The sequence below is a fragment of the Lycorma delicatula genome, chromosome 3, assembly GCF_047948215.1.
Source record: "Lycorma delicatula isolate Av1 chromosome 3, ASM4794821v1, whole genome shotgun sequence".
NCBI lineage: Eukaryota > Metazoa > Arthropoda > Insecta > Hemiptera > Fulgoridae > Lycorma > Lycorma delicatula.
The window spans coordinates 129471147-129490752 of record NC_134457.1 but is presented as its reverse complement, the minus strand read 5'-3'; the positions used below and the strand labels follow the sequence as shown (position 1 = coordinate 129490752).

At 32.2% G+C, this 19606-nt stretch overlaps 1 protein-coding gene and 1 long non-coding RNA gene across 2 annotated transcripts in view; one reads left to right on the top strand and one right to left on the bottom strand.

The window, feature by feature from the left end:
- The first annotated feature begins 587 nt into the window (after positions 1–587).
- LOC142321993 (phenoloxidase 1-like) overlaps positions 588–19606 on the top strand; it is a 57206-nt gene continuing 38187 nt past the window's right edge. The window contains exons 1-2 of the mRNA XM_075360562.1: positions 588–721; positions 10820–10949. Of these exons, the coding sequence (XP_075216677.1) occupies positions 10830–10949 (120 nt within the window). The 5' untranslated portion in view covers positions 588–721; positions 10820–10829. The remainder of the gene's footprint in view (positions 722–10819; positions 10950–19606) is intronic.
- LOC142321994 (uncharacterized) overlaps positions 18636–19606 on the bottom strand; it is a 49184-nt gene continuing 48213 nt past the window's right edge. Inside the window, exon 4 of the long non-coding RNA XR_012755752.1 lies at positions 18636–18874. This is a non-coding gene — a long non-coding RNA (uncharacterized LOC142321994). The remainder of the gene's footprint in view (positions 18875–19606) is intronic.

The following is a 19606-nucleotide window of genomic DNA, read 5'->3' as shown; positions in this document are numbered from 1 at the left end:
GGTATTTTCTGCAAAAATAAATAATTTTTTTGTAACAGTTAGTAAAGTTTTTACCGGGATTTACAAAAAGACTGTATGATAGTTATAAAAACTGATAGTTTATTTGGATGGTTTGAGATGTGAATGAGTGAATATTTTGAGTAGCCATAATAATCTGAACTTGTGTATGTAAGTAATATTATTGTGAATAAGGGTATTGTTGTTTTATCAGTATATTTTGAAATGTTTTCTTTGTTATTTGCTTTCTGTGATGATAAGGTCGATATTTTTTTTTTTTTGTGTACATATTTAATGATGAAGTTAATGGAGTATTTTGGTGAAGTTTAATGCTGTTTATGGAGAATTATTATTTTTTTTCATGTGATAGGAATTTTTAACATTTTTATGACTTGAATTGTATTTGATAAAAATAAGAATATAATATAAAAATAATTTATAATATAAAAATATTTTTCCTAAATTATATTTTGATAACGTCCTTCTGGGAACAACACAATGCAAATTATTCATATTTTTTATCAGTAAAATAATTTAACTTTCCAGAAACTATACTCATCAAGCAACAGTAAAACCACATCCTCTGATAATGTCTAACAAAGAGAAATACCTGTATATAAATGGTTCAAAGGCTATATTTCATTCTTTTGTAGTAACACAGTATTTCAGTTTGTTAAAATTGAATTCTGCATTTAATAATTTCACTGCAAATACTACTAATTGTGTAAGTTTTAATTATGTAATATTACAACAAATGTTAGAATTACTACTTAGGTATTAATTTATATTATTTATTGTTCTTCATGAACTAAGTAAATCAGTTAATTCACATTGGTTTGGATCAGAAAAATCTTATATATGTATTATTACTGTACACATAATATTATACACACATACATATATATATATATAAACAGAAAAAATATGAGGTCTCACCCATAGGGCTGAATGCATTTATTGGTGGCATGTGGGGGGGGAGGGGGGGGTCACCTACAATTCAGAGAACTTGGCATGCTGATATTCTACAATATTACTATGCCATAAAACTATTTTGTAATTAATGAGACTACTTCATTCCTCATTTTCTTAGTTAGTCTGGAATGAGATTTATTATACTTGGAAATGGTGAAGGTATTATTTGAAGTGATTTTGTCTTGCGTCAGATCACAAACAATCATTATGGTTATAGCACTATATTATCAATTAATTATATATTAAATTAATTATTAATTATAGTAATTAATTATTATAATTGTCAGTTACACTCAAACAATTATAATAATTAAAAATAACAGGAGCTAAATTTCTGGAAAAGAAAATTCAACTATAAAGGTACTATTCTAGAACATTTATTTCAAATGAATTCAAATTCGATAGTATCAACAGTAGCAGAATGTGAGAAGATTTTTACCTACACATTAAATAAATTTTATCCCCTATTTTTATTTAGAAGTGAATTTTATAGCATATATTTCTCACATAGTATGCAGAACAACTAAATAAGGTACAGAATGAATACACTGCTGACAACTAAAAAATTTAGGAAATAAATATAATTTAATAATAAGGAAATAAATTTCCTTATAATTTCATATAAGGAATAAATAAATTTCAGAGAATATTAAATATTAAAAAAAAATAATTATAAGCAATTAAATATATAATATACAAACATTAAATATTTATTTACAGAATGGCCACAAACATTTTTCCATACAGATAAATAAACATGAATTGTTTGTCATTAGTTTATTAATGAACGCATAAAACTTACTTTATATTACATCTGAATGAGTGTTAAGACATTTTCTTTCATGCTGAAGGACAGGAGTTGTAAAACACTTTCTGACAGTAGTTTTCACCTCATCAGTATTCCTTAGTAGGAAATGGGAGATTTTTTCTTTGTTTTTGTTCCAAAATGGGTGTTTGTAATACATTTTGTTAAGTCTGGACATCTAAGTGGCCTCTGAATTTTGAAGCCCCTACCAATCCACCACTTTTCAAAATGTTCATTTAAAAAGTCCCTTACTGCTCAGCACAGTGAGGTGGAGCTCCATCTTGCTGTAAAATGGCAGTTAATTCCATACCAATCAATTGAAGCTGAGGAAAAAGAAATGTTTTCAAGCATGTTAAGATATGAAATGCTATTAACACCCCTATCCTACTTGATACATTTCAGCTATTGCTGCCCACATTATTACATGAGGGTGATTCTGTGATTTCATTATAAAAGTGGGGATTTTCTTTACATCAAAAATACTTGATCCAATATCTATTAATGGTAAATGGGACATTCATTGGAGGAGAAAAGTGGTTTCCATGACTGAACTGAACACTGGGCAAAAGGCTTAGAAGAGCTTTACAATGAGTTTAAATGCTGTGTTCTAGTCAGAAAATCTTCATTAACTTGAACTGGCTTAAAAAGTTTAAACCCAAGAGCTTTTTTAATATTTTTCTGAAATTTTAAACAGGAAATTTTTATTCAGGAAGAATTTAAGAGATGATCATTAACAGAATATATTTAATAGGATTCCTTGACAACATCAGAATTCTTTAACCTATTGGATTAATCTCTAGTTCATTTCAAATCAGGACTAACTTTGTGGAAAAGGCTTTCACCATCATTTTAAATTATACCTTCTCACATGAATCACAAACTATGTTAAGTTATTAATTTTTGAAAATCCAAACATTTGAAATTTTGAATGTCATAAATGAGAAGTCAACATTCAACAAAAAAAAAAAATTCTAAACCCCAAAAATTGAAAATTCTGTGAATTTTACAAGATTATATAATTGTTATTTATTAACAAATTATGCTGTTACTGTTTGTGTTTGTGTTTTTGATGCTGTTACAGTAATTTTTATTATTAATCAGTTTGCACACCTCCTAAAATAATATTAGACCTAGATGATTGTACCCAGTACATTTAAAATTACAATAATATAATAAATTTCATCTCTTCTACCATATACATGTTGTTTTGTAATTTGGTAAGAATAATAAGAGAGATGAAACCAAGATTATAATGTTGCACCATGCTGAGATATGTTTATTATTACTTGTCCATGTTTAAAACTGTAAACACACAAATGTGCAGTAGTTCTACCTTGGTATCTGAAATAGTGTTGGTACTGCAGTGTAAAGATATACTACAATGAAAGTACATTGTACACTATTGCTGGTCTAGCAATTCATCCCCAAGCTAGATTTCATGGCATAACTGAAAAAGTATATAGCAATAATGCTAGAGATTTAAATTCCAATACTCCCTTCAATTGCAGAACTTTTAAATAATTCTTTGAACTGAATATATTTCAGTCATAAAATATTTTAATTGATTGTCTTTTAATAAAAGTTGCATCTTTAAAAATAAATTGTCTGTCATTAAAAAAATTCTATGTTTCAATCAGTGAATCATCAAATGTAATTGATATATTGTAGTGTAATTGTAGTTATCTAAAAGAATTATTAAATTTTAAGAAGTATAAACTCCATTTGTAAAAATCAGACTCATTGAAATAATCAAATTTGACTCATTGAAATAGATTGAAAACTACTTTACTCCTAATTAAAGGAGTGATTTGTGTTTCATGCAAAGTTGTTTACAATTGTAACAATTAACCATTTTATAGAAGGGTATTACATTCAAGTATTAGGAAGTTCACCTTCTTCAACAGATATAAATTACTTTAATAATTATGATTTAGCTAGCATAGTTACTATATAGCATAACTTAAACAAGAAAGGAAAATATAGCTTATGGTAGCAGAGTAACCAATATATAGCAGAGTTTTTCTAGTGAGGTGCTTTTCCCCCTACTTACAGCAACATATTTATTCCCCTCCACAAGTGCCTTGCTATAACTATTCAGCTACACTAAGTCTACAAAAATATCAGCATGAAAGAGCTGTTTAGACATAGCTGTCAATAGTAATATATTCTTACCTATGAACAAACATATTATAATTTAATAATTAAAAAGCAATTCATAGAATAGAAATCAGTATAAACAATATAAGTTAAGGATGAGTAATTTAATTTCCAGAAACACATCACCAAACTTTATTTCTTGATATTATGACTTTAGTTTTACTGGCTTTATCTAAAGGATCTGTTTAAAAATATTTTGTTACACTTCTGAAAATTTTTATGAGACCATTGTCAAACTGATTATTTATATTGGTCACCAAAATAATTCACTTGAATAGGAATTAATAAACAGTTAGTAACTAATGTTAATATCATTAGGTGTGAAGGTAAAGATGAGTGTTTAATTAATTACGCAAATATTTTGCCTAATTATCCATATATATTCACCTAGTGTTATCGGCACTTTCTGAGCTCTTTCTAGTAGCAAAAATAATTTTTTAAAAATCGTATAAACATGGGTCCAGAAACACTCCATTAGTGAGTTATGCCTAGAAAAAATTTTGTTCTGATTCCTGGGCAAAGAGTGAAGTAAAACCATACTGAAATTCTACGAACCAAAATTAAGGGACGTTGATGGTTTCTTATGTTTTATCACCTAAAAAAACTGAATAAAAAAGGTCCAAGAACTGTATCTCCTGTAGGTTTCATAATATCCATGAAAAACAGAAACTTTCATGATATCTGAAAAATAAATTATTTAGGTTTGAAGAACAATAATGTTGTTAAATAACTAATAAATGCATAAATTTAATTATCAAAACTTGTAGAGAATTTAATACTGAGAAAAGTGATGTAATATAGTTTATGAAAAACAAACAAAAAAAAACAAATTTTATGTACATATTCCTGGATAAGTAGTCCCAAACCACAAAGTATTTTGTAGAATTATTAATAATCTGTGAGAATAGTACACTTCCTAGCATTAATGTTTCATCTGAACATCAACCAGATGAACACATACAAGAACAATGTGTCACAGGAAGAAATTATCTGAAATTTTTAAACAATGAATTTCTACATGCTTGAAAATTTCTTATTGGGGAAATGAATTGAAATGTACTACCAACTTGATGGAACACCAATATATTTCACAAATAAAGTAAGACAATTCTCAGATGAAAATTTTATGAAATTTATTGCTAAATGGATTAGACATAGAGGGCTGGTAAATTGACCATCTAGATCACTGGACTTATTCTCTTAGATTACTGTGTATGAGAGTGGATGAAGTGCGAGGTGTACAAGCAAAAAGTAGACACACAAGATGAACTGATCACTCTAATTCTTAATGCTGCTGCCCTCAACAAGGAACACGAAGGTATCGTTAGGCTGGCGACAGAAAATGTAAGGAAACGAGTTGAAAAGTGGATCAATGCCAATGGTGGCCATTTTCTAATATTTTTTATAAATTTATCCAGTATATACCGCAGTGAATATATTTAAAAGTAAATTAATTCTAGTATGAAAGGGTATATTAATTGGTTGCTGATCATGCCACACCAAATATTAGATAGAATTTACACATTTATTAGTCATTTAACAAAGTTATTGCACTTCAAACTTAAAAAAAAAACTTGTTTTTTGAGAAGGAATGTTTCTGTTTTATGTTGGATATCATGAAAACTATGGTAGAGACAGTTCTGGGACCTGTTTTATTCGATTATTCAGTTAAAAAAACATAAGAAATCATGAAGTTTATCCCTTATATAACAGCGTAAAAATTTCGGTATGACCTCGTTCCACTGGAGAAACTGAAATTTGGGCGAAATCTTTTGCTAGCCATAATTTGATAACAAAGCGTTTTCGGACGTGGGTTTCTACGAACCTTTTTCCTTATTTCAAGCTCTAGAATCAGTTCCCAAATTATTTCCTTTTCCTCCTGAATCAGCCTATATATATATTAGCATCCCATCGCGGTCTATATGGTTACTTGCGTTTCCGTCGCAGTCAGGGGTTATTTAGCCGGTCAGGATGATCAAACAAACCGTTCCCAGCTAGCCCCAATGGCCTCTGCCCCCTGAACCACTCTGTTTTCGATAAACTGATGTGTGTGAGAATAATAATGATAAATAAAAATTAAAGCCTCTTCAATTTATAAAAAATATCAGTTTACTGTAATTTCTTCAGAGCAACAGTTTGGTCAATACAAGACCAAACCTAATTGGTTTTTGATTTCCCCTTTCGGCTTCGCTTGCAAAATACATATCAGAATTACAGACATAAATTAGCATTGCAATGTTATTGAATCTCATAAAGATTGATTCAATAGCGGTCGCATAAAACGGCCAAAATATAAAGAAACAATTTATGTTTTTAACCCCTTAAAAAATATTAAAATTCACTAGAACCGAAAATGTTTTTTAGATATTAATCTGAAGAATTTTTGCCAGCCCAAATGGAGTAAATATCTCGTTTAGTATAGCCAATATGGGGAAAATTTGCAATCATTGTTCGAAATATTTTTAATTTTTTCACCACTTTCAAGGTCGCATTTAAAAACAAATATAGAAATTGTTTTTTAGATATTCAGGTGAAGATTACACCCACCAAAAATCAAGTTAATATCTTCATTTGTAGGCGAGAAATTAAAAAAAAAAATACATTAAATATCATTATTACAGCATTTTAACCCTTTAAACTGGGAATTTAAAAATCCTTTCTTAATGGGCATTTTCACCATAAGAAGAACGTATATACAAATTTTCATTAATCTATCTTTAATAGTTTTAACTGGGCATTGATTAGTCAGTCAGGACATGTTTTATATATATAATACGTGTGTGTGCGCGCGCGCACGTTTATATGAATATAATAAAAACACAGTATATTATTATATAATTTGAGATTTAATTAAGTAATTAACTTTTATCTAATATTAGCATATAGGGTAAGTTGTGTTAATTATCGTTTGGTAAATATTTGTATTTTGGTATAACTTAACCTTGTACTCTATGTACTTAACAGAATTTATTTATAATTTCATAATTTTCATTTGTTTATTTTACTTTTTCGGTAAAAGGAAAACATATAATAATAGTAATCTATAATTAAATAAGAAGTGTACTTCTGATTCCCCTATAAAATAAGTTATTTTTGTATGACCTATTTTTCTTCAAATCCTTCCTTCTTTGATACTACTTTTTTTATCTATTTTATTTTCTTATCTTTACCAGAGTTCTGTTATCATAATCACATTATCAACATGATAAACTGCTATTTCCTTATGAACAAATTGCACCTGCCTTATTTTTCTTATCATTTTCCTTGCAACTAGCTAGTTACTTTGGTTTTTTTGAAATGTAATTTCCTTTATTCAATGTCATTTTTTTCTAGTAAAAGTGAAATTATTTGCTAGATCATTATCATCTTGCTCTGACTAAAGGAAATTATATACACTAAATAATTATACTCTGAAAACATTGTTTTCTCTCGTATTTCAAGTATTTATTCTAAAAACTTGCTTTTATTATAATAACTGATGTATAACATTATACTACAAGTGTTGACTATTATGTATTATACACTTATGTTTATAAAAATACTGTGATTTTATATTAATTTTTAATTTTATTTTAATTAATAAAATTTCATATTTTGAATAAGCTAAATGCATCATTTTCCCTAAATTCCACTAGTGACAAAAATCAACAATATTTTTAATACAGTTATTTTAAATACATAAAAGTAACCTCTTTTAACCTTGTATTAAAACTATGAATATTTAAATAATGAGTATTTAAAACTGAGTTGACAAATTAACTCACTTTCAAATTATGTGGGAATTGTGCTTCCAAAAGAAGTTTCAGCATGTATTTTAAAGTTCCTTCACCAATAGGGTTACTAATGGAATAGTTGTCAATGAAGCTTCTAAAAATAAAACATTGACACCTTCAACTCTACTAATACAGATTTAGAGTTAGCTCCGAAAAAATCTTCTAAAAGAAAAACATCCACATAATTTGAAAACAAGTACCTATTTAACGTTTTTAAATATTATTTCAAAAATATCCCACTAACAAACTTTTATTTAAAAAAAAAAGAAAAAAAAAGAACTTTTTTGCATAACACATTTATTAATAATTTAATTCAAATTAATTCAATTCTCCTCTTCCCAGTAAATTGTAAAACAATTTGTTATAACACAAAGGATTAATGTTTTGCTTTATACTACCTACCTTAGCGTTTAATGGTTGTTATTTGTGTACTCTTAACTATTAATTGTCAAAATGCTTGGATGCAATGAAAATTGCAGTTGATTTCTCTGTGATTAATGATAATCACTACACTGTCAATTCAAGAGAGGAACTGACTGATGCTTTAATTGTATGACTGAATATCACTTATATTTAAGTGAGCTTAGTGCAGTGATAAACTGTAGAATATTCAGGTGGTGAGGAAGACAACATGAGATCACTTCATCCCTAAACGTTTTCTGCTGTGATCTGGCTAAGGATCTTGTTTGTGAATATTGTTAACTATGTGAATTATTCTTGACTCAGATCAAGTTCTAACCCCTATAGTTACAGCATTAATAGTCAGATAGAATCATACTAACAAAAGATGAAAAAACAGTTAAAAACCTCATACAGCATTTATTGTTGCGTAACACACATAAAAATAATAAAATATGCTATAAAAATTTTCTATAACAATCAGTTAATCAAAAAATGTAATGATTTCATATTTTTATAGTTGTATTAGTTCATATTAGTTTAAAATGAACTAAATAAATACAAAGAAAGAGCATAAACCAGCCAAAGAAATATTTCCTCTTTAGTTAAATATATATTTTTTTTAATTTTAAATATTTACTTCTACTAATTTTAAATACTTCTTTGATTGAGTAATAAATTTAAGGGAGTGGGGTAACCACTTAATGTTCTCATGATAAATAAGTAACTTGCAAAAAAATAATTTTTTAAAATCTAAAGACCAATTAGATATTGGACTCCTACTGTCTTTAACAACAAAGTTTATGCATGATTACTCATAAAAGGAAAGTCTCCCTCTAATCTATATTTTTACAGACATTTTTTAAAACTGTGGTTTCTAGTAAACTAATTTTGAGATTACTTTTTCTTAGAAATGTATATTGCTAATTTCACTGATCTATAATTACGAGTTAAATGCTTGTCTTTCTAATTCTAATATTTGTTTTTGGTTTGTCTTGAGTTTATTAAATTCTGCAAATTAATCTCTATGAACGCTCACTTAATTTATACTTGTGATGGGCTTAATTTATACTTCAGTGTTTTCAGAAATAGAGGTCATCCTGAAAATGACTGTAGGAATGTTAAAATTGTAATTTTTTTTTTAATATATTTTTTTACTTCACTTCTAAACTGAGGGCAGTACATAATTTCTCTCCAGACATTATCCATTGCTTTCTTCTCTATTATTGTGAAGCAGCATTGTTTTTTTGTATTTGCCAAATACTTTGTTGATTCTTTTCTGTTTGCTGTCCATGGTTATTCTATTTAAAAGCTACTGAATTCAGTTATGATAAACTGCTATAAACTTCTCTGTAATAAGCCTTGTGTAGTAAGTGACAAGTGGTTTACTTTATGAACTGTTTGATATTGCATAGGACGAAAAGTGTCTTTGATAAAAATATCAGGTTAAGAATATATTCTTCTTATTTGTGTATCTCAACCAAACTCATGGAAAATATAAAAAAATTCTTTTAGTTTCCATTTCTAGATTATCCTTGAGAAGATTAGGCTGGAATTAAAATCCAAGAAATTTTTTCCATTAAAATTAGCTTAGATCAGTGCGCTGAATTAGCTTACAAACCATGCACTGCGGCGCCCTGGGGAGCCATGGCCTTTTCACAGCAAAATATTGTAAAAGCTTCATAATTAATTGAACCAAGACGTTTATAATTATTAATTTAATGTTAATAAAGTAAAAAAATAATGAAGATACATGAGTTTTATTTATTTTTATTTCTTACTTATAAGTAGTCATACTTTTACTTAGGGTAGGGGGCCATGAAAATATTTTAATTGAAAAAGGCGCCAACTCGAAAGGGTGCTGCGAATTGCAAAAGTCTGGGAACCACTGCCTTAGATCTGTACCATGATACACTTTTAAAAATCTTTATCACAGAAAAACATTTTAATCTTATTTACTCATGTATTTTCCATCAATCACTAACTGGATGATCAACTAGTTCTTCAAAATCAACATTATTTCCTTGATTGAAATGCTGGGATATAATGCAGAAATCTCAAAAAAGGATAAAAATTTATCAAACTGTTATACCTCATTTTTTAAATTATTTATTACTCCAGTTACTATTTTTTTATGGAAAAGACAGTAATTGCTGTAATTTACTGAATTCTTATAATAACTATTTTGTTAAACAATAAGATGGAGTATTTAATTTTGTTATAACTAATTTGTGTTTTCCAATATTAATTAGTGTATATAGTAAGTAACCTACTTTATTTCAAATACAGTATATAAATAACACATTTTGATTAATTTCAGATAAGAATTTAGGAGAAGTTATGATGATGATACACATAAATTAATTCATAATTTTTTTTATTAGACCTTATGTAAAACTATTTTTAAAAATATTTTTTTTCTCCTGAATAAAGACTTACAAGTAATTTAAAAGGAAAAGATTCAGTATACGCTTGCTTGTTACCCTTTCAGCTTTGTATTTTAATAAACTCCTGTCTAAGAATGAAGATCACTAATTACTTGCCCATTATTGTGCTTTTTTTACTAATTCAAAAACAAATGTAACTGTCAGTATAAAAGTAAAACTTAATAAACTTCTCATTTCTCTAAATAAAATTATAAAAATTCAACTTATAAAAAACTTTTAATTAAGAAAATATTCCATTTCCACTGATACCGATAATAATTATGTTTTAGGGCTACAAATATGTCCAGTGAAGCTGAGGATGCAAAATATCTTCTGGATCTTCTAGATAGGCCTAATGAGCCCATCTTTTTACCAAAGGGTGATAATGGAGTGATTTTTGGAGTTCCTGAAGATTATTTGGTAAGACAAAACATTTCTTCTTAGTGTAATATCTTTCAGAACTGTACACAGCAAAATTTGTATAATGGAATACAGGCCTTTTCTCTACTTCTTCAGGTTTCCCTCTGCTTATAGTATTGGGTGAATCTAGGTCTATGAGTATGAAATATTTGTCTAAATAAACGTTTAACATTTTAAAATCATACCAACACCTTATAAAGTAGTAATAGAAGTATTTGCTTATAAAACTAAGTAAAGGAATTAATTTGCTTTGTGGAATAAATAATTAGAATTTTTTAATTTATAGTAATATTGTATTATAACAAATGAACTTATAGAATTGGAGCCATTGTAAATAGTTTCCCAGGTGTGGATTTAAAGAAATGAGTCAGAAAGAATCCATTGTTGCAGTTATTACCTGAGTGAATGATGATTTTGATAAATCCAAACTGACAGCAATTATCAGTATTTTGAAAAATGTTCACACCTGTAGAGCTTGCATCAAAAACTGAGAAAGAAGATTATTGTCAATATGTGGGGTGGTCAATGATGGAATCATGGTATCATCAAATCAAGAAGTGATAAATGCAAGTAAAATGATTATGAGATTTATTTTTTGAATCTTAACTAAATGGAGACTGAAAATTATTATTAACACAAGTGATCAGTTAAATGATTTATTCAATTATAAAAGAAAATAATATAAAGCATCCCTTTTCATTACAAAAGTAGATTGGTAGTATGTGTAAGACCTGTGATAAATTTAAAAAAAACTTTTTATTAAAAAAAAATAGTATGCTGCCAAAATTTCAAATAAATTAATCTATTTTTCCCACAGTTTCCATTATTTCTCAAAAACAGTTTAATAAACAGAAATATCAGAATTATCAAAAATCTTCATATCATTTATTTTAATATCAGTATAAATTTTGTAAAATAATATCACCATTAATTACACTGGTTAACATGATTTTTGTGCATACCAATAGATGTACTAAATGCAGTTTTTTATCCTACTTTCAAATATGTATTTGGAATTTCTCCAAAACTCACAGTTTTTTTGTTATTTTAATTTTTTTAAATAATTTAAAACGTTTTTTCACCCATTTGTCCATTATCAAGAAAAAGCTCCTAGAAGATTGTAAATATGATGGAACATAATGAGCTAACTGAAAGAGTAGCATTGGTACTGCTGTGCAGGTTCAGATGTGTGTAGACATGTACAAATGTGATCTAGTGTACCATACATTCATAAGAACGATGCCAGTTGTGAGGTAGTAGTGAACCAGTAAACAATTCATGTGAGTGCCTTGTGTGTCTGAATTATTGTGTATTACATATTTCCAACTTTATTTCTTTTAATTAGTCATTAGTTACAAAATGCCTAGAGTTTGTTTAAATCATCCCTTCAATTTCTGTAATATATGTGGAAAAGTGATGCTCAAGTCCCAAAGGCAAAACCTTACTCCATTAGTAAAAAATAGTTATGAACTTTATTTTGGTTGTGAAGTCAGGGACCAAACAAGGGCCTGGGTTCCACATATATGTTGTTTATCATGCTCTAGGCTTCTTACTGCATGGAAAAATGGTACATGTCACATCCCATTTGCTACCCCTATGATTTTTTTTTTTTAAGAGGTGGAGACCCCATTTACGGGTGCCGAAGCAGTGTCTCTAACAGATTCCGCAAAAAATTAATAAGTGTTATGTATACATGCGTTTTACTGACTAAACCTCCTCCCCTGGTGACTTCACCTCCTGGAAAACCGCTAACGAAGCATTACTTCAGAAGGAGGGGTAAGCGCCCACACACACATTCGGCGGTCTCCACAGGCAATCATCAACCAACCATACGCAGAACACGCACAACAAAATAACAATTATCAAGAGAATGATAACAACCAAGAACACACCACACAGGTACAATTTTTTTTTTTTATACAATAGATGTACCGCACACTTACACATTTAGGACAAGCCATACTATATCAACAACAAGGCACCACAAATCATGAATAATGACAACAAAAAGAGAAAATAACCACCAAACACAAATTACCAAACTCTCAACCATCATACACAGACACAACTCAACAACTTACAAACACGTCTGTTGGACATAACCTTGAAAGATGTGAGAAACACCTTCAGGCATCGGAAGCAGAAAGTCCACAGCCTCACCATACCAAGGCGATCCCCCTCACTATTCAACCCGGCACCCTCTGGTGCCTCATTCCCTTGCAGGCCGCCCCATTGCTTGCCATCTCCTTTGAGCTTCTTCCATATTTTTTAATACTTCCATGACTGTTCTGTTATAACTTGTGATAGCATCCCACTACTTCTTTCCCATAAGCATTATTTGCTGTAAATCTCAGGCCTGAACATATCCACATGACCCAAGGTGTCCAGCAGGCACTTCCACGTGTCTTGAAACCTCGTACAACAGAAAAAGGCTATCCCTATGATTTGGAGGGAACCCAAAGATCATTCTTCTGACTATTATTTCTGCTTAACAAATAATAAAGAGATTATGTCAAAATTAAAACATACAGTGGTGTACCCTAACTTGCAATCTGCAATGAGACCAGTTCCACACTGCAAAGAATTGCCCATACTAAAGCCTTCAGAACATGTGACATTAGTTGTAGAGAGCTCAGATTCTGATGGAAGTAAGGAAGAAAAAGAAGCAGATTCTCATGATACAGATTTTAAACAAAGCAGTCCATCAGAGACTCATTTACTGACTCAAAAAAATGTTAATGATCTCATACAAGATTTAAAGTTATCAAAAAAACAGTCTGAAATGCTTGCTTCCCAGCTAAAAGCTTGGAATCTGCTTCAAAAGAAGACAAAGATATGTACTTATTGTAATTGTCATTATGAATTTAAAGACTATTTTTCTGAAGAACATGGCTTAGTGTAATGGCTTTTTTGGAATGACATTTCTTCTCTTATGGAGACACTTTGTGATGAACATAACCCAACAAAATGGCTTTTGTTCATTGATTACTGTAAAGTTAGCTTAAAAGCTGTGCTTCTGCATAATGACAAATATGCATCAGTACCTGTGGCTCACTCTGCTAGTATGAAAGAGACATATGAAAACTTTAAATTTATACTGGAAAAGCTTCAGTATACAGTGTATGAATGGAATATTTGTGGTGATTTGAAGGTAATAGCACTTATTCTTGGTCTGTAGCTTGGTTACACAAAGTACTGTTGTTTTTTGTGTGAGTGGTGTAGTAGGGATAGAAAAAACAATCTTAGTTAATTGTTCCTCCTGAGGCTCCACTATTTCATCAAGAACATCTTGAAATATCTTCATCATATGAACAGAGGTATGCATACGTTCGGAACACTCCCTGATTTCTACTTTTGAATTCGTATGCTGCCGCACAAGCGAGCTGAACTCCCTAATGTGGTTAAACAAAAAAGTCATGTTATTAATAAAACATCTCTTCTGGAGAGTAAGGTGCTTTGCACCACCTGCACTCCTCTTCCCCCTGTATGTTGAGTATCTGGGAGACTGGGACAGTAAGGGTTTCTAAAGCATGGAAGAGGATAACCCTTATGGGAATGATGTAATCATAGAAAAACTTTAATGTGTTGGGCACATAAAAAGCATATGGGGGTTTAGGCTGTGCAAATTAAAAAAAAGACATGAAAGGGCATCCCAGCCCCATTGGAGAAGACACTCACCTTGTGGTGATTCTGGTCGCCACACCACTCTCTTTGTTCCGAGACCTGAGGGGGGCTTACCGGAGGTCGTCTTTAACCCCTCTAACTGACTGCATCTCACAATCGTCAGCAAGGCCTTAGTTGAGATAAAATAGGCCTTAGTAAAAAATTATCACCAGCCAACGTCTTCGCTTTAGGCTTTTTTTGGACATCTTTACTCTTCTGTTCCTACAATATGACACTCTAAACTAGCCCAACGAATTCGCGGAAGCGCAAAACCGCCGCCTAGTCCAGTTTTAATACCAGCGCTTGTTGATGCCTCAACCATCAACTAAGTAACGAGTCAAAACAATACTAAACTCATACTGTTCAAAATGTGTTATACCTAACAACGAAATTCAGACCTACATTCCATCACCCACTATAAACATCATACCTGAAGACCACCCTCGGCAAGACAGTGACACACCTCACGGCTATATAGACAATCATGCCTTCGGTAGCACAGTTACCCCTCCGCCAACAGCGGCTCCGCCACTCAACTTCAACAATCACTGCTTTTGAATTAGCCAAGGCTCGTTGCCAAAACGCATACCCCGGCCAATCAAATGTCTTGGTCTAAACCCTAGCCACCCGGATCCTACTCCGTTTAAACACCTTCAACCGATCTACGTAATGCAAGGTAACGAAGGAAACTATTCGCTATCGATCATTGCCCACGGACCTTCCAATTACCTCAGAGATCCAGAAAGGAGTTCACTTTCTCAAGTTCTCTAACTACTCTGGTATTTTCAGACTTGTACTGAGGACAGACATGGAGGACATGATCCACCGTGTTATCAACCCCGTAATCCGAGCATAGACCTGAATCTACTAAACGAAAACCTAGTCAGTATCTCCCAAAAAGCACCATGATGGGAAAGGAATTGCGTAATATACCGATTGGGGGAAATTCACCTGTGTGCAAATCAGACATGCAATTGGAAGTATGCCATGCGTGTAACAACCAACAGGAGAGTCATCCCACCCACTTGGCCTGCCAAGATGTAAAACCCTGGTGTTCAATTTTTCACATACGTTCCAAAGTAATAAGACCGTTTGGAAATATTACGTTCCTTATGTTCTCTAGCAAGAATATCTATCGGCTTAATGCCAGCAATGACACATGACTACCTCCTGCGACACAGTCCTGTAACTGCCGACAACAGCCAACTGAAGGAGACACTGGGTTCTCAAAAGAATGTCCCTATAACACTTAAAGATCATGCGATGAGCCAAGACAGACACAGCATATAACATAATAGCCTCACTTACACCCTTGTAGAGGATACGCATGGTACGGAAATTAAATCCCCAATCGGGATGGATAACTTTGCGAATTTCAAAAATGACAGCAACAACCTTCTTTGCAACATATTGAAGGTGATCCTTGAATCGAAGATTCTAATAAAGGATTACACCCAAATATTTCTGAGCAGAAACATACCTAATGGGAAGGCCGGCCACTGAAACCCGTGCTCGGTGTGAATTGGCCAGTCGACCCTTCAACAACATCATCGTGGATTTTCTGGACTAAAAATCATCTTATGCCAGAGAATCCACAACCTGAGAATCTCACATTCTTGTGCAGCTTGGAGTTCTATCTCGTTCCATAAGTCCCCCTCAACCAGCAATAGCCCATGATCCGCATAAGCAATAATGCAGCAACCACTAGGCTACCTCAATAGTAACATAGAATCGAACTCAATTATTCAAAGAAGGGGACTCAGTACACTGCCCAGAAGGCAGTGAGGGAAGACCCTTTGGATAGGGTCTTCCCTACTTCCGAGATGTCATCACAGAGGCCGACGGTTCGATGACTGAAATAACTTGAGAAAATCTTTATTTAATTTCACTTAAAATCACGTTTCTGCATTTGAAACAAGGCAGAGGGCCACAATAAGTTATTAAAAGACCCATAAATATCCAGAAAAACACATTCAGTGTATGTAGGTACACTGGAGGAAGCAATATTCGTCACCTTCAATATGACTTCCTCCGTATTCTTGCCGGGCCGGAAGCCGTATTGGCTCCACCAATAAGTGCTCAGTAGTTAACCTATTAATAATACGGAGATACAAAACCTTTCCAATTACAGGCAAGCGCGTCAAAAGCCAATAGGAAGAACTAACAGTAGGGTCTTTGTCGCCACCTTTAAAAAGCAATATCAATTCTCCATGCTTCCAACATGGTGGGAAATATCCAGCATAAACCACCCTATTAAAAACCCTAATCAGGGGCCATGAGCGAACAAGGAGTTCCACTGTGACAAACCACCTGACAAATCTCCACCTCAGTAATCTCAAGAGATTGTACCTCAGTATGGAATTCAGCGATTTCTCACTGGACACGCTGGTGATACAAAGTCTCACCAGCCTCAGTGTCATCAGGAAGCAAATCATTTAACAAAATTCGAAGGATACGATCTTTATCAATCACAATACCATCCTGAGTCAAAAGGTCTGATGAAAGAACTTCCTTTCTATGCTTATATCCAAGGGCTTGTACACAACATCCCAAGGATCCCTATTTCCTTGCTCCTGAACAAATGAGCACCAGGAATTATGCTTAGAGGACCTAATATAATAATAGTACCTGGCCCTCTCCCTGCGATAATTTGCAAGCAGAGCTGTGCACTGACCAGAATCAACTTCACGTTGTGTAGCTCTCCTGAGTCAATACACAGAGAATGAGAAACATCCTCCTATGCAGGAAGCACAGGAGGATGTTTCCTCTGCGGAACAGGAAAATGCTTTCCATGAACATCCAGTCCATCAGTTCAAAAAGTATTAGTCGATGATTGCTAGAGCAATCATCAACCACAGATCAGTCCAGGATTCTACCAATGGTAATATATATATTAGTGTCAGGAAAGGACCTCCATTTATCGACCATGCCGAAGTAGGTGGCCAACTGGTCTGCAACATTAAAGACCTCAAGATCATGCTGCGCAATAAAACTTTCAACAAATTCATTAATGAAATCCCAGTGTGCCAAAAAAGCAACTTGGCGTTAACATCAGCGCCTATAAGGATTGGACAATTGCCTACCAGTCTAAGGATCCAATCCCATCTTACCAGATGATCCTCAGTGAAATCCCGAAACTGAAAGTACAAGCTGATAACAATCACATCCTGACCATTAATGACAAGCCTGACCACTACATGATGTGTGTCAGAAGCCTGTTGCATAAAGACACTATCAAGCAACCCCCTACACAGGATAGCAGACATGCTATTATGTCCTATGTGAAACTTTTTCCAGGTGTAAAAACCAGCAGATCACCTTTAATCACATACGGGTGCTGCAGGAAAACAACATTGAAGCTCCATCATTCAAAAATTTCACCTAACTCAACTTTGACTACATAAGCACCTGGGCATTCAGTTGATCAAACTTAACCATCAAGAGATTAAAGTATAGTTCAACTGCCTGCAAGTAACAATCACATTCTCAACTAGCAACTAAGTGCTTATGATTCTTGCGCAACTTTTTGCAGTTCACACAGGTTGGAGCCTCTGACTTCTGTGGACAATCAATGTTTGTGGTCTTCTTCACCACAATGCACACAGACCAGTATAAATTTACAAAATTTGGCTCTGTGGCCATACCTACAACACTTAAAACATCATTGAAAATCAAGGTATTCTTTGACCTGACAGGATCCAAAGTCAACAAATAATCTACCCTCAGAGGTACACCTCTGAAAGAGATCAGCTGTTACGCACTTACCTCAAAAACTCCATATCTTTGGGCATCACGCCTACCAGTTTTAAAGACCAGTCTACATTCCTGCCTAAAAGCAGCCTCGTCCAATCAGTGTTCTGTTCCCTTATTATGTCACATGTTACCTCTGTGAAAAGGGGTTTTTGTCTAGGGTTGTACCAAAAACTAAATATAGAAATCGCCCTATTAATTGAAAACAATTTGCTTTTGTGTGTTTCTAACTTAGATCCACATATGAAGAAACTTTTAAATGAAAAACAAATGCAACCATCTCATTAATTTATTTTCTTTACATGTGTACTTATAGATGTAAGTAAAAATATTTATAATAAATCATTTTTTTCTCATAAAATGATTTCATTGTTTAAGTGTAAAGTTATAGGCTAATTTTATGATGTGACATGAAAGGAGGTTTGGTTTCATGTCACATGACCCCAAGATTGAGAAATGCTGCTCTAGCTTTTAGAAGCATGATTTCGAGTCAACTAAAATTCCCATGCCACCTGGAAATAATACAGATTAAATTAACACAATAAATTATCAAGTACACTTAAAAGTGATATAAAATTGCCAGATAATTTTTTAAACGATAATTATTTTTAACTGTACATCAGTGTAAACTTGTTTACATTTTGCTAATGAATATTTTGGTGTTTTTTATTTAAAAAAATAAGGTATTTGAGAGTGAGGTTAATATATAGCTAAACACAGCAGGTTACTGTATCATATAACTAGTTTTTATTTATTTAACTTTTTATTTTTCTATTCTGAATCTATTTTGAGTTAATCTATATATAACCTAGGGAGGAAGTTGAATGTGGAACAGCATTCACTTATTCTAATTGAAGAGGTCTTTGTCATATGTCATCTAGAAAGCATCGACCCTAAGTATCTTCAAAAAGGGATCCAGGATCCAACAAAGCAGTTCCACTGCAAACTTATTACAGACAATTTTGTGTTTTATTTGGGTGATGTCTCCGATTGCAAGACTGATGCTCTCACCATAGACTCACAGATAGCTTCTGTACTATGGCAGATGGTGTTAGTTTTGCCTCCCACAGAGGTATCATATTCTCCTGTTGCTGCCACCAATTTTCCATCAAATCATTTTCAGGACCTCCCAATGGGTGATGGCAACAAGGATGCCTGCCAAAAGAATGTCATTAATCCTGATAGGCCTGATAGGCATCACTGATAAATTAAAATTTTTTTAACAGAAGCATTCTGTTATTATC